This window comes from Hyperoodon ampullatus (genome assembly GCF_949752795.1).
Source record: "Hyperoodon ampullatus genome assembly, chromosome: 4".
NCBI lineage: Eukaryota > Metazoa > Chordata > Mammalia > Artiodactyla > Ziphiidae > Hyperoodon > Hyperoodon ampullatus.
In genome coordinates, this window is record NC_136917.1 from 111,397,795 (window position 1) to 111,414,672 (window position 16,878).

At 41.3% G+C, this 16,878-nt stretch overlaps 1 protein-coding gene across 2 annotated transcripts in view; it reads right to left on the reverse strand.

The window, feature by feature from the left end:
* Nucleotides 1-16,878, reverse strand: part of RASGRF2 (Ras protein specific guanine nucleotide releasing factor 2) — a gene marked incomplete at both ends in the record, with an annotated part of 248,550 nt that overhangs the window by 18,473 nt on the left and 213,199 nt on the right. For both annotated transcript variants that reach the window (XM_079701968.1, XM_079701967.1), the window contains one exon: nucleotides 11,632-11,744. In XM_079701968.1, the coding sequence (XP_079558094.1) occupies nucleotides 11,632-11,744 (113 nt within the window). The remainder of the gene's footprint in view (nucleotides 1-11,631; nucleotides 11,745-16,878) is intronic.

The window sequence follows — 16,878 nt, forward strand, 5'->3', positions numbered from 1 at the left end:
CTGAGAGGAGACTGCTTCCATCATATTCTTTTGGGGAATCCATGACCCCCAACAAGGTTAAAAATAACTATAGAAATGTATACTCTGCCATAAAACGGCATGTGACATTGCCATTTTACAAAAGATATTCAGTATTATTATTAAGGAACCAGCTCCAGAATTTGATGCCCACCCATGAATTCATTAGTGATGGCAAGTCGAATTCTTCTTTCTTTTTTTTTTTTTTTTTTTGCGGTACGCGGGCCTCTCACTGTTGTGGCCTCTCCCGTTGCGGAGCACAGGCTCCGGACGCGCAGTCTCAGCGGCCATGGGTCATGGACCCAGCTGCTCCACGGCATGTGGGATCTTCCCGGACCGGGGCACGAACCCGCATCCCCTGCATCGGCAGGCGGACTCTCAACCACTGCGCCACCAGGGAAGCCCTTTCTTCTTCTTTTTTTTTTTAATGCTTATAGTTACAGTTTTATTATAAAGGATATAACTCAGGAACAGCCAAGTAAAAGGAAGAGATGCATAGGGCAAGTCAAATTCTTAAGGTAGATGTGACCCAAGGAAATAGCTCAGAACAATACAGAGATGTGTTTAATAAATGAGGATAATCCAGCTGTCAAAAAACACTTTGCACCGGGCTTCCCTGGTGGCGCAGTGGTTGAGAGTCCACCTGCCGATGCAGGGGACACGGGTTCATGCCCCGGTCCGGGAAGATCCCACATGCTGTGGAGCAGCTGGGCCCATGAGCCATGGCCACTGAGCCTGTGCGTCCGGGGCCTGTGCTCTGCAATGGGAGAGGCCACAGCAGTGAGAGGCCCGTGTACCACAAAAAAACAAAAAAACACTTTGCACCAAAATTAAAAGTGATTAGAAAGTAAAATACTGAATTGATGACTAATTATCTTTGAAGATATTTTCAAGCCAGGAGGGGAACAAAATCCACCTAGTAAGAGAGGTAGCCCCTGACTCCAAATAAGAGTAGGAGCAAGAGGTCATTTTGGTGTAAAAGTTCTAATGGGTCTGAACAAAATAAATGCTATGCCTAAACACCGACATGTCAAATATTCTTGACCTGTAACGTGTAAACATCCACAGTGAGTACCTTAGCTTGATACAAAAGTTTCACAGAAACACAATCGCCTGGATTTCCTTTGATTCTGGTAAACTGATTTGATTAAACCAAGCAAAACATTTATCCTGGCCTGTTCATTTGAATACCTGGTTTATTGTATGAAGCAATTTGAATAAAGTAGTTTTTCTTCTACAAAAAAAAGGAGTCTAATGCTGCTTGGGGCTGTGTGAGGTTTGTGGGTCCCCTTTTCATGACTGAACCCATTCCAGTTGACCATCCAAGAAGTCAATCATTGTTTCTTTTCATTCTACGGCATGTTAGTTGTCTACAAAAAAAACTATACTGCATAGATTCAGAAGCCAGCTGGTCAGACAACGTTGGAGGGTCGTGGTATTTTAGGAATATAAAAGTCTTGAGCAGAGGTTTTTATTCACAAACAGGGCCACAAACTACCTATGCTAATTAAACTTCTTCAGCATAAAGTATCCCCTGTGACACTGCGTAAGGAGGGGATGATTCATCATAGAAAGCTTTCACTTTATTGCATTAATGTATTATGTGTTTAAATACATGTGTCATGTTTATATCTCACTGTTATATGACTTGAATGCATCTAAATCTTTAACATCGGGACTATTTTTTTTTTTTTTAACCTCTCACAATCCTAACTTGTATTCGATGGGAGGTGCGTTCAGAAAAGTTCCCTTCAGATGTGAAGGCCTCTCTAACCCTGGTCCAGTTCCAACAGAGGATGGATTTGCTTCTAGTCTTCTGACTACCTTAGAGTTTGATGAATACTCCAGGATCCTGGGTTTTCCCCACATGTATCACTCATTATGATCAATTTAATATTTATGCACTTATAATGCAATACCAGATAAAAAACTTAAAAGGAAACGGGATTATGCAAATTCTATAACTAGAAAATTTCCCCTTCAAGTGTAGAAATCATGTAGTCTTAAAAACAGAGCCAAGAGCCACTGGCCTCTGTCCTCGAATGGGCCACTTGCTTGCTATTGTGACGGGCTGGCCTGGGCCCATGGCATGGCCTGCCTCAGACTCTTCTCCTCCCCACCTTGTGAATGGTTTAATCTCATGTTGCTTCTGGAACCTGCCAGACCACCTCTTCTTTCCCATGCTTTCTCAAGCATGACTTTCCTTCCTGCTGGGCTTACTGGAGCCCATTGCTACCTATGCTCTGGCACTTTTTTTTTTTTTTTTTAAAGGCAGATGTCCATAAATGCATGGAAATGGTTAATACTAAATTCTCTTGGTTTCAGCTGAAAATAATTCCCTGTTTGTTTTCAAATTAAGAAATGAACTAACAGGAAAATCTTTATAATTTTCAGGGTTGTTAAATAATCCTTTTTATTTCTGTTTCTTTCTCATATACCCCATGATTTCTTTTTTTTTCACAAAGAGATTTCATGAATGATAACATTCCTTCAGTTGATGGTTCTGTCTAGGTCTTACTTCCTACTCTACTTTCTAATCATTTTGACATGATTTTTAAAAACACACATTTCATACATATAAACATAAGTATCGGATATGTAAAATTATCAACCCCCCTAAAAACTAATACATGATTTATTCCTCCTATAATCACAATCTCATGTGCTGGGATAGGGACCCTCAAACATAGTGCAAGTGGAATGAATTACTTGGTAGGAGAAATTCAATCAAATATCAGTTATTTTCTTGTACTAGGGTTTGTTTTGTTTTGTTTTGTATTGTTTTCCACAAATCTATTCACTGGCTTGTTGGGAAGATAAGTTAGTGCCCCAGGGACTCAGCTGATTCAAACTGTGACTCAGGGTCTGGCTGTCTGCTCAGCTGATGGGCTGGTGACCCCACCAGTATCTGTCAGCTTTAGTTGACATGTTCAGGGCTAAACAAAGCCTTTGGTTTTGTTTTGGCTTCATGGGAAGAAAGATGGTGAGAGATGGGAGAATAGGTGGGATAGTGTAACATCTATTCCCTGCTTGGCTCTGCAGGTGGCTTTTGAATTCTTACAGTGAAAAACGGTGGAACCAGGTAAGATGTGGAAAGAGCTGTTTTCACGAGAGACAGAGACTCTGGGTTGAGTGAGGCTGCTCTGGGACCCAGGTGGCACAGGGACAGGGCAGGTGGCATCTTTCTCAGCTTTTTGATAGGGAAATGGTGGCTTCACAAGACTGCCAGGCAGCATTCTCCACAGAAACCGTGCTGGCACTGAAAGGTCTCTCCCTCAAGTAGCCTCAGGGCGGTGAGCTTGACTAAAGACACTGAGGCAGGAAAATGACTGGGTTCATTCCTGAGCACATATTTCTTGAGACTTTCAGAATGCTTGGAAGACTCTGCAAGGGACTAGAATTCTGGGTGGGCAGCTAGGGGACACCCCACCAGCGGAATTGCTTTTTTGTTTTGTTTTTTATTTCTTTTTTTTCTATTACAAAATAGCAGTAAGTGAGTTCTGACTATGGCGGTTTCTTTGGTGAGAATTTTACTGAGATATAATTCACATACCAAACAATTTACCCATTTAAAGTGTGTGTGTGTGTATATATATATATATATATATATATATATATATATATATATATATATATATATATTTTTTTTTTTTACTGTTTTTTTAATACTGGAGTATAATTGCTTCACAATACTGTGTTAGTTTCTGCTGCACAACAAAGTGAATCAGCCATATGCATACACATGTCCCCATATCCCCTCCCTCTTGAGCCTCCCTCCCACCCTCCCTATTCCACCCCTCTAGGTGGTCACAAAGCACCGAGCTGATCTCCCTGTGCTATGTTGCTGCTTCCCACCAGCTATCTATTTTACATTTGGTTGTGTATATATGTTGAGACTAGTCTCACTTCACCCCAGCTTCGCCCTCCCACCCCATGTCCTCTAGTCCATTCTCTATGTCTACCTCTTTATTCTTTCCCTGCAACTAGGTTCATCAGTACCATTTTTTTTTTTAGATTCCATATACATGCGTTAGCATACGGTATTTGTTTTTCTCTTTGTGACTTACTTCACTCAGTATGACAGACTCTAGGTCCATCCACCTCACTACAAATAACTCAATTTTGTTTCTTTTTATGGCTGAGTAATATTCCATTGTATATATGCGTCACATCTTCTTTATCCATTCATCTGTCGATGGACATTTAGGTCACTTCCATGTCCTGGCTATTGTAAATAGAGCTGCAGTGAACATTGTGGGACGTGTCTCTTTTTGAATTATGGTTTACTCAGGGTATATGCCCAATAGTGGGATTGCTGGGTCATACGGTAGTTCTGTTTTTAAAGGAACCTCCATACTGTTCTCCATAGTGGCTGTATCAATTTACAGTCCCACCAACAGTGCAGGAGGGTTCCCTTTTCACCACTCCCTTTTCAGCATTTATTGTTTCTGGCTTTTTTGATAATGTCCATTCTGACCGGTGTGAGGTGATACCTCATTGTAGTTCTGATTTGCATTTCTCTAATAATTAGTGATGTTGAGCATCTTTTCATGTGCCTCTTGGCCATCTGTATGTCTTCCTTGGTGAAATGTCTATTTAGGTCTTCTGCACATTTTTTAACTGGATTGTTTGCTTTTTTGATATTGAGCTCCATGAGCTGTTTGTATATTTTGGAGATTAATCCTTTGTCTGTTGTTTCATTTGCAAATATTTTCTCCCATTCTGAGGGTTGTCTTTTGTCTTGTTTATGGTTTCCTTTGCTGTGCAAAAGCTTTTAAGTTTAATTAAGTCTCATTTGTTTATTTTTGTTTTTATTTGTTACTCTAGGAGGTGGGTCAAAAAAGATCTTGCTGTGGTTTATGTCAAAGAGTGTTTTTCCTGTTTTCCTCTAAAAGTTTTATAGTGTCTGGTCTTACATTTAAGTCTTTAATCCATTTGGAGTTTAGTTTTGTGTATGGTGTTAGGTGGTGTTCTAATTTCATTCTTTTACATGTAGCTGTCCAGTTTTCCCAGAACTACTTATTGAAGAGGCTGCCTTTTCTCCATTGTATGTTCTTGCCTCCATTGTTGTAAATTAGGTGCCCACATGTGCGTGGGTTTATCTCTGGGCATTCTATCCTGTACCACGGATTCTATATTTATGTTTTTGTGCCAGTACCATACTGTCTTGATTACTGTAGCTTTGTGGTATAGTTTGAAGTCAGGGAGCCTGATTCCTCCAACTCTGTTTTACTTTCTCAAGATTGCTTTGGCTATTCGGGGTCTTTTGTGTTTCCATACAAATTGTAAGATTTTTTGTTCTAATTCTGTGAAGAATGCCATTGGTAGTTTGATAGGGATTGCACTGAATCTGTACATTGCTTTGGGTAGTATAGTCATTTTCACAATATTGATTCTTCCAATCCAAGAACATGGTATGTTTCTCCATCTGTTTATGTCATCTTTGATTTCTTTCATCAGTGTTTTATAGTTTTCTGAGTAGAAGTCTTTCGCCTCCTTGGGCTGGTTTATTCCTAGGTATTTTATTCTTTGTGTTGCAATGGTAAATGGGAGTGTTTCCTTACTTTCTCTTTCTGATATTTCGTTGTTGGTGTATAGGAATGCCAGAGATTTCTGTGCATTAATTTTGTATCCTGCAACCTTACCAAATTCATTGATTAGTTCTAGTAGTTTTCCAGTGGCATCTTTAGGATTTTCTATGTATAGTATCATGTCATTGGCAAACAGTGACAGTTTTACTTCTTCTTTTCCGATCTGTATTCCTTTTATTTCTTTTTCTTCTCTGATTGCTGTGGTTAGGACTTCCAAAACTATGTTGAATAAGACTGGCAAGAGTGGACATCCTTGTCTTTTTCCTGATGTTAGAGGAAATGCTTTCAGTTTTTCACCATTGAGTATGATGCTTGCTGAGGGTCTGTCATATATGGCCTTTATTATGTTGAAGTAGGCTCCCTCTATGCCCATTTTCTGCAGAGTTTTTATCATAAATCGGTGTTGAATTTTGTCAGAAGCTTTTTCTGCATCTACTGAGATGATCATATGGTTTTTATTCCTTAATTTGTTAATGTGGTGTATCACATTGATTGATTTGTGTATACTGAAGAATCCTTGCATCCCTGGGATAAATCCTACTTGATCATGGTGTATGATCCTTTTAATGTGCTGTTGGATTCTGTTTGCTAGTATTTTGTCCAGGATTTTTGCATCTAAGTTCATCAGTGATATTGGTCTACAATTTTCTTTTTTTGTGATATCTTTTTCTGGTTTTGGTATCAGGGTGATGGTGGCTTCGTAGAATGAATTTGGGAGTGTTTCTCCCTCTGCAATTTTTTGGGAGAGTTTGAGAAGGATAGGTGTTAGCTCTTCTCTAAATGTTCGATAGAATTCACCTGTGAAGCCATCTGGTCCCGGACATTTGTTTGTTGGAAGATTTTTAATTACAGTTTCAATTTTATTACTTGAGATAGGTCTGTTTATATTTTCTAATTCCTCCTGGTTCAGTCTTGGAAAATAAATAAATATTTCATTTATTTCTGCTCTGATCTTTATGATTTCTTTCTTTCTACTGACTTTGGATTTTCTTTGTTCCTTTCTCTAGTTGTTTTAAGTGTAGGGTTCGATTGTTTGAGATTTTTCTTTTTTCTTGAGGTGAGATTGAATTGCTATAAACTTCCCTCTTAGAACTGCTTTTGCTGTATCTCATAGGTTTTGGGTCGTTGTGTTTTTTTTTTTTTTTTTTTTGGCACGCGGGCCTCTCACTGTTGTGGCCTCTCCCATTGCGGAGCGCAGGCTCCCGATGCGCAGGCCCAGCGGCCATGGCTCACAAGCCCAGCCGCTCCGCGGCATGTGGGATCCTCCCAGATCGGGGCACGAACCCGTGTCCCCTGCATCGACAGGCGGACCCTCAACCACTGCGCCACCAGGGAAGCCCGGTCGTTGTGTTTTTGTTGTCATTTGTTTCTAAGTATTTTTTTATTTCTTCTTTGATTTCTTCAGTGATCTCTTGGTTATTTAGTAGCACGCTGTTTAGCCTCCATGTATTTGTGTTTTTTACAGGTTCTTTTTCCTGTGATTGATTTCCAATCCCACAGCATTGTGGCCAGAAAAGATTCTTGATATGATTTCAATTTTCTTAAATGTACTGAGGTTGACTTGTCTCAAGATGTGATCTATCCTGGAGAATGTTCTGTGGCATGTTCTATAAATATCATGGAATATTATATAAATATCAATTAGATCTATCTGTTTTACTGTGTCATTTAAAGCTTGTGTTTCCTTATTTATTTTCATTTTGGATGATCTGTCCATTGGTGAAAGTGGGGTGTTAAAGTCCCCCACTATTACTGTGTTACTGTCGATATCCCCTTTTATGGTTGTTAGCATTTGCCATAGGTATTTAGGTGCTCCTATGTTGGGTGCATAAACATTTATAATTGTTATATCTTCTTCTTGGATTGATCCTTTGATCATTATGTAGTGTCCCTCCTTATCTCTTGTAGCAGTCTTTATTTTAAAGTCTATTTTACCTGATACAAGTATTGCTACTCCAGCTTTCTTTTGATTTCCATTTGCATGGAATTTCTTTTTCCATCCCTTCACTTTCAGTCTGTATGTGTCCCTAGGTCTGAAGTGGGTCTCTTGTAGACAGCATATATGTGGGTCTTGTTTTTGTATCCATTCAGCCAGTCTGTGTCTTTTGGTTGGGGTGTTTAATCCATTCACATGAAAGGTTATTATCAATATGTATGTTCCCATTACCATTTTCTTAATTGTTTTGGGTTTGTTTTTGTGAGTCTTTTTCTTCTCTTGTGTTTCCCGCTTAGAGAAGTATCTTCAGCATTTGTTGTAAAGCTGGTTTGGTGGTGCTGAATTCTCTTAGTTTTTGCTTGTCTGAAAAGCTTTTGACTTCTCCATTGAATCTGAATGAGATCCTTGCTGGGTAGAGTAATCTTGGTTGTAGGTTTTTCCCTTTCATCACTTTAAATATGTCCTGCCACTCCCTTCTGGCCCATGGAGTTTCCACTGAAAAATCAGCTGATAACCTTATGGGGATTCCTTTGTATGTTATTTTTTGTTTTTCCCTTGCTGCTTTTAATATTTTTTCTTTGAATTTAATTTTTGTTAGTTTGATTAATATGTATCTTGGTGTGTTATACCTAGGGTTTATCCTGTATGGGACTCTCTGTGCTTCCTGGACTTGGGTGACTATTTCCTTTCCCATGTTAGGGAAGTTTCCAACTATAATCTCTTCAAGTATTTTCTCAGACCCTTTTTTAATTTTCTCTTCTTCTTCTGGGACCCCTATAATTTGAATGTTGGTGTGTTTAGTGTTGTCCCAGAGGTCTCTGAGATTGTCTTCAATTCTTTTCATTCTTTTTTCTTTATCCTACTCCTTGGCAGTTATTTCCACCATTTTGCCGTCCAGCTCACTTATTTGTTCTTCTGCCTCAATTATTCTGTTATTGATTCCTTCTAGTCTATTTTTCACTTCAGTTATTGTGTTGTTCATCTCTGTTTGTTTGTTCTTTAGTTCTTCTAGATCTTTGTTAAACATTTCTTGCATTTTCCCAATCCGTGCTTCCATTCTACTTCCGAAATTCTGGATCATCTTTACTATCATTACTCTGAATTCTTTTTCAGGTAGATTGCCTATTTCCTCTTCATTTATTTGGTCTTGTAAGTTTTTACCTTGTTCCTTCATCTGTGACATATTTTTTTGCTGTCTCTTTTTTTCTTTTTTTTATGAGTTGGATTGTGTTCCTGTCTTGCTGGTTGTTTGGCCTGAGGCTTCCAACACTGGAGTTTGTAGGCTCTTGGGTAGAGCTGGGTCTTGGTGCTGAGATGAGGACCTCCGTGAGACCTCACTCCGATGAACAGTCCCTGGGGTCTGAGGCTCTCTGTTAGTCCAGTGGTTTGGACTCGGATTAAAGTGTATATTTGAATGATTTTTAAATTGCATTCACTTGTTTATTTATTTATTTAATATTGTTGTGCAATATTAAGTTAGTTTTTTTAAATTGAAGTGTAGTTGATTTACAATATTGTGTTAGTTTCAGGTGTACAGCATAGTGATTCAATATTTTTCCAGATTATAATCCATTATAGGTTTTTATCATGTCTTTTATCATGTCTTTTCTATAGACAAGGTAATGAAGCCTAAGGAAAGTTAAGTTTGACAAAGATGTAGCCTGGTTTTACTTGGGCTGTATTGGCTTGATGGCAGAAACTATTTTTCCCAAGAGCTACTGTCAGTGCTTTCTACTACTAATAATAACAACACCCTGTAGCAGTAATATGAGTACTAATTATGTTTCAGGCATTGTGTTAACCTCTTTACACATATTATATCATGTGATTTTCACAACAACCCAATGAGGAAGGTATTGATAGCTCCACTTTATAAACGAGGAAAATGAGGTTGAGATTGATTAAGAAACTTGACAGGTATTAGTGGCTGAGCAAAGATTTAAACGTGTGACATCCTGCAAAAGTTAGAATCAGACTGTTAGGTGTTATCCTCCCAGGCTGTACCATCTACTAAAATTTCCATTCTTATCAGTCTTACACTTCTAATTCTCAGGTCACTTACTCAGCAAAAAGAATTTGTACATCTTAAGCCCGATGAATAATAAAGACCTGAGATGGTAAGTTAGTTTCATCTGAAGTAGTAGTGCCAATCAGCTGAGTTTTGAGCTCACCTGTGGGTGCAGGAAGAAAGCGCTCAGGATTGATTGGTGATATCTGGCATGGGTGCTGTGATGGGACAGGCAACATGAGGGCCTCAAACTGGCCAATCCTGACAGCCTTTCCCAGTCTGAGCCCCACCCCGCCCCCATTTCCCTGTCAGCTATTCAGTCAAACGTCCCTAGGGGCACACACTTTCAGAACCTAGCTTTTAATTATCAATGTTTTAAATACAGGAGGATAATCAACTGTTCACATGGAGAAAACAGGAACAGCAATCACTCACAGATATGACCACTCATCCACCGATATCAGGCTTTATCTGAAGATGTATTTAGAATTTTAAAATCTGAAAATAAACATAGTAACTGAGTCCCTAAACTCACTTAGATGTTTCATAGGATGGAAAAAGTGACAAAGGCTCTTAATAGTTTCCTAGGGTTGTCCTAAACAAGTACAAAAAACTAGGTGGCTTGAAACAATAGAAACTCATTGTCTTAGAGTTCTAGAGGCTTGAAGTCCAAAGTCAAGGTGTCCACAGGGCCATGCTCTCTGAAACCTATAGAGGAATCCTTCCTTGCCTTTTCCCAGCTTTTGGTGGTTTGCCAGCCAATTCTTGGCATTCTTTGGCTTGCAGCTGCATCACTCCAGTCTCTGCTCCATCTTCACATGGCCTTCTCTCTGTGGCTCCCTCTGTCTTCCCACGGGCGTCTTCTTATAAGGTCACCACTCATATTGGATTAGGTGCCCACCTGCCTCCAGTATGACCTCATCTTAACTAAGTACATCTGCAATAGCCCTATTTCCACATAAGGTCATATTCTCAGGTACTGAGGGTTAGGACCTCAACATACTTTTGAGGGGGACACAATTCAACCCATAATAGCCCACAGACCAAAGAAGGGTCTGGCTATGGGATCTTGAGCTAATGGGACTAAGAATGACTTGTAGGCCAATTGCTAAAATGTTACAGACCAGAATCTGGCATTGCTGCATCAGGGAGGGGCCTCCAAAGGCATGGTGGATTGAGCTAAATTGGACTCCCCTCTACACACAAACATTCTGGATAACGAAGAAACCACAATAGAGTTGAGCATAGAAGAAAGGAAGGGGTCTTTCCAGAGGTTGCGAATGAAGAGGGAAGTAGAAATCAGAATGGTGAAGGAGTACCAGGCCCTGGCAGATAGGGGCCGGGCTTTCCACCCCGTGTAGGGACAGACATATAGAGAGGCAGAAAGCTGTAGCTGAAATGTCCATACAGAGACATGGATGGCTGCCCTCTTCATGTAAAGTGGACTGGAAAAAATCCACCCATCTGTTCGACAAGCTATAAGAAAGTTTGTTAACTGCTTGGATGCTTGGTGTAATGACAGACACAAGCAGCCTCTAGTGGGAAACCTGAAGTAAAAGACTTTGTCACACTGAAGTGTGGGATCCAAATTTATACAACCTACCTGATGTGGAAATCTCCATCTAAGAAGCTGACGGTAAGACTGGTCCAGGACCAGTGAAACAAGCTGAAGAAAACGCATAGCTGCTCTATGACAGCACATCCACAAGCCAGGTGCACAAGACTCCCACAGAAACACTACAACCCCGCTCATAAACATGAGCTTGTAATAGACACTTAGAACCCACATGAGGAAAAAACACCTCTGCAACACCTGCTGGACCTGCAGGAGAGGATCTTCAGGCTCTTGGTTCTACAGCAAACCACCATCTGCCCACACAAACAGGAGCGATTGTATTGCACACAAGTTATGTCACCCAGTCTGAAGTCTTCCCGAGGCAGCTTTCCCAGCGAGGACAGAATCCCTGCTGCCCCTCAGGAGTCTAATATACATCCTTCTGGTTTGACAGGATCTTATTTTCTATAAACACAGCACAAATCAACCAGTGTGATTAATAGGCACCTACAATTGCCTTTACCTCAGGATATTCGCTGTGGCTTTCCGTTCTTGGGGAAGAAGATCTGGGTCTCGCAAAACTTCTTCTAGCAAGTTTAGGACGTTCATCTTTAGTTCGTTGTTGAGTTCAAAATCCTATAAAATGAAATGGATCTTTTTAAATTTTAGTTTTGAAGGGTTTAGCTCCATGACACCATTCCTCGTGACAAATTTATGGAAATTAAAATATATGGGCCCTAAACCCTTCCCCCTCCAGAGATTCTGACTTAATTGGTTTGGGATGGGGCCCTGCCACTAGGCTCCCTGGGGGATAGGAATTCCTCAAATAGACATGTGCGCCCCTTAGCCTGGAACACTGCCTCCCCCCAGGTTTATTTCTATTCATCTCTCAGCTGTAGGAGGTGATATACTTTCTCCCAGGAGCCTTCTTAAGTTGACCCAGTGGGATAAAGAGCTTTTCCTTGGTGTTCCCATGGTACAACCTATCACAACTTACTGCACTATAAGGGCTGATTTAATTGTCTGGTTTCCCATTGGTCCATGAGTAAGAACAGTAACTGGGGCATAGCAATAGCTAAAAAAAAGATTTTTGCAAGAATAAAATCTGTCATTTGGGCAGTGACTTGAATGAAGAACTGCAGTACAGGTATGCTAAAGAATAAACGATACACACCAATGGGGCCGTGTCAAACAAACACAGGAGTGAGATTGAAAGGGTACCCACTCAGCAAAGTTGGTGCCATATGAACACCAAAATGATTAATGAGAGTAATAAGCAATAGCCACCTGAATCAAAACCACCTGCAAGTCCCTACTGATGCCCACAAACAAATACATAAATAGAGAAATACATAAAGAGGGTGGAAGAGAAAGCTATTCTTTTCAGTGGACTTCCAATAAATGCAAAGGAATATAAGAGTTAGAAAATCACCATTTTTGACCAAAGCAGTAATAACTGATCAGGTAAGGATCATGAATAGATGCTGAAATTTATGGTGGAACAGAATTAATAGTGTCAGAGTACTCCTCCCACAATGCTACCATTAGAGATTATTTATTAATTACAAAGGAGGAATCTGACAGATGCCACCTGAACCAAGTGATCAGAGTTGCCATCACCAGTAATGGAGCAAACCAACATCATGGACCCACTAATGTAATGTTCCGTGAAGAATCATCACGTAGTACTTTTGCCCTAAATGCATAATCTTGCACCTGCATTGTGAGGGAGCACTGGCCTGCACACTCCAAAAATGTTAATGTCATCAAAGACAAAGAGAAACTGAGAAACTGGTCCAGTTTAAAGGACACCAAAGGGACCAGAGCTAAATGCAACAGGTGAGCCTGGACTAGATCCGGGATCGAGGGGGAACTGCTACACAGGGCATTACTGGGACAACTAGCAAAAACTGAGTCAGAATTATGTACTAGTTGAGAGCATCCTATCCATGTTAAATGGTCCTGAATTTGATCATTTTGCTGGGGCTGTTTCAGAGCAGATCCTTGTTTTTTGTTGGGGTGAGGGGAGGAGAGAAAGAATGTGAGAGAGAAAAGGAGAGGGAGGGAGAACACTCATGTGGTAAACATGTGAACTATTAGTGATTCCAGATGTGTATCCGTGCACTTTGTTTAATTCTGACATTTTCTCTTGATTTGAAAATTTTCAAAGTAAAAAGTTAATAAAAAGGTAAAGTTATAGTTCTTTTATTACATGCATTCTCATAAAATACCAACAGCATACTGGTAGCATCCTGGGATTGTCAGGTATTCAGAGGTGAACTGAATGCTGACATGACTTGCTTTCAAGATCTGACTCTGACAGACTATCTTTGTACATGCAGGCATGAGGGTTTATTTTTCCTCTTATATAAAGTTACCCATTATAAGTACATTTTAACTTTAGGAAAAGTAATTTTGAAGCATTGACATTCTGAATTCTTTTAAATGATGAGAGAGAATATTGCTAATTGCAATGGATCCAATAAAAAGAAAACAGCATACTTTTACTATATTTAGTAAATTAGGAGCATAAAGTCCATAATTTCACAAATTGTAGACAATGCAAAAGTCTAACTTAACTTGACTTGAATATTTGTGAGCCTCAGGTTGGTGGAGAACAGTGTCATTCATTTTTCTCAATATTTCACTTTCACTGTTTGACAATCAGTACCATTTCTTCGAGGACAGGAGCCACTAGGGCCCCAGGCAACACCTTCAGTTGATATGTTTTCCTAAAATTTCACCTACTTATTGTCCAACAGCTTCTTGGCTATTGCTTTTCTTTTAAAATGTATGAGAGGAGGAGACAGTAATACCTTGCTGCTGCTCTTTTCCTTTGTCCCCACCCCCCAGTTTCAAAGGTAATGGGAATGATGTTTATAAACAGTTAATGATCTCACCTACTTCAATCTTCATGCACTACCAAAGGATTTCTCAGCCACCAGGAGTCTTTGCTTAATGAATATTTGATATTTATTATTGAGATGACTGAATCCTGTAGCTATGTTGAGTCTCTCAATGATGCAAATAATCTGATTATCATAAATGGATTAGTGTGAAGGACATCAAGCCAGTGTTTGGACCTTGTTGTGGGCTAATTAGTGGTTTAATCAACAAGCATCCCCAAGCACCTACTGTGCCCCAACCTGGGCTCAACAGGAGGAATGCTTCTGAGACCCCAGGAAGGCAAATTCTGTGAAAGGTCTTGTTAAAGAAAACGGAATGTAATTTGATTATTCTGAGCTCTGGGAAGACTAGCCTAAGAGAGACCTTTGCAAACTTGGTGAAATCTGCCCAGACACTATGTGAAGCACAACAAACGGTTACAGGTGAATGCTCGCTTTGCTGAGGATGTAGCTAATATGAAGTAGATTAGCTAATGATGGCTGAGTATGAAATGTAAGAATTCTCCCTCATAGTTTTCCTTTACACTTGCACAGGCTTTTATCACGTTCAAAGTGACCTTCTGTATATGATTTCAGCTCGTCCTCAGCTGACCCAGGGGCAGGTAAGGCGGGAACCAAGATCCAATTTCACACCCAGGCGGCTGAGGCTGACAGAATGTGATCACGTGGGGTGAGATGAGGCACACAGGGACGGGGCCGCGCGGGGACAAGAGCACAGATCTTCCACCTTACTTCCACCTGCGCTTCGCAAACTGTCACGTGCCCACGAATCACCGCAGATTCCGGTGCAGCAGGTCTGGAACGGGGACTGAGACTCTAATTTTCTAACGAGCTCCTGGGTTTTCCTGGTCACACTTTGAGTAACAAAACTTTGCCACTAAAAAAAAAATTCATGCAAAAAACAACTCCTCAAAAACTGATAACAATCTGAATCCAGTGATGTACAACCTAGAACGTAAATTTATCTTTCTTCACCAGTGCATGTAAAATCCAGAACTGGCCATTCAAAAATCCCTGTTAAAAACATAGTACCTACTACTCAATGAAAAGAAATCTGAGTCAGCTCAAAGGCACTTGCCCTATTTAAACCCAGAGGTCGATTATTCACAATAAGTCTGCCTGACCGCCATTTTGTAATTATCTAGAATCTCATTTTTGGCTACATTTCCCCAGGTCCTGAAATGGGAAACCAGAATACTGGGTGGTGGAGGAACACCGGCTCCTTGGCAATGTCAGCAACCAAGGCGCCCACAAGGTGGCGCTCCCGGGTCGCCTGGCTCGTCGGGAGTCGGCAGCGCCTTTCCCGGACCCGCGGGCGGTGTAGAGCGAGCCGGGCCCGAGCCAGGGAGCTTCGGGGTAAGATGAGTAAACCCCGCGGCACCCAAGAGGGCCTGCAGTTATCCCAGCAACAGCTTACTTAGGTTAGTTTTCGTTTTCCAATTCATCAAGCAGGGCTGAGGAGGCTGAAGACTGGAAAAAAGAAACCACCCTGTTTTCAAAGAGGCAGAGCCCAGAAAATGTGAGACTTTTACATTTCAGTCTCTAAACAGGAGACTATAGCTCGTGTTCTTTCAACAATTACTGAGCACCTCAATACCTAGGGCTCTGGGAGAGACACAGAACAGCCAACAGAAGTCTGGGCAAATGGAGGAGATACTAACCAATGAAACACAGGGAGAGGGGCTTTAAGAGGGGGGGCATCTCGGGCTTCCCTGGTGGCATAGTGGTTAAGAATCCTGCCAATGCAGGGGACAAGGGTTCGAGCCCTGGTCCGGGAAGATCCCACATGCCGCGGAGCAACTAAGCCTGCGAGCCACAACTACTGAGCCCACGTGCCACAACTACTGAAGCCCACGCGCCTAGAGCCCATGCTCTGCAACAAGAGAAGCCGCCGCAATGAGAAGCCCGCGCACCGCAACGAAGAGTAGTAGCCCCCGCTCACCGCAACTATAGAAAGCCTGCGCACAGCAACGAAGACCCAACACAGCCAAAAATCAATAAATAAATTTATCAAAACAAGAAAAAAAAAAAAAAGAGGGGAGCATCTAAAAGCAGGTGAGACCCTGGTGCCTGATTGAGTCTTAGGAGAGGGGCAGGTCTGGGAACCCCCTGTAAAGAGGTGACAGCTTAAGCAGAGTGTCCAAGAGCGGAATGTGGCACACAGCAAATGCTTAGGAACAAAAAGTTACCAACTGATGACGCGAGAATCCTCCTGGAGAGGTAAGCTATTGGGACATAAGGATATTTTACCAAGATTTTATAGACTCTACTCAAACACATTCAAAAATGATTAGGAGAGTCAATATTTTCTCTAGATTAGTGAACAACTCCTGAGGTAATTATCATAACTGAGACTTAGTGAGTTTGCCGCACGCTAGATGATATTCTAACCACCCTATTATCTAATTCAACCCTCAACAGCAACACAGTTACAATCATTATTATTCTCATTTCACATATGAGGGAGCCAAAGTACAGAGAATCTAAGTATCTTGTCCAAAGTCACACAGGTAGCAAGTGGCAGACCCAGGACACAAACCTGGGCAGTGTCAGCTCAAGCCTGAGTGTTTTGGGGGTTTTTTTTGGTTTTTTTTGCGGTACGCGGGCCTCTCACTGCTATGGCCTCTCCCACTGCGGAGCACAGGCTCCTGACACGCAGGCTCAGCGGCCACGGCTCACGGGCCCAGCCACTCCACGGCATGTGGGATCTTCCCGGACCGGGGCACGAACCCGTGTCCCCTGCATCGGCAGGCGGACTCTCAACCACTGCGCCACCAGGGAAGCCCTCAAGCCTGAGTTTTAAACTGCTACATACGGACTCTCCAGAAACAGTGGTTATCAGTGAAGGAGCACTGGTGGCTTGG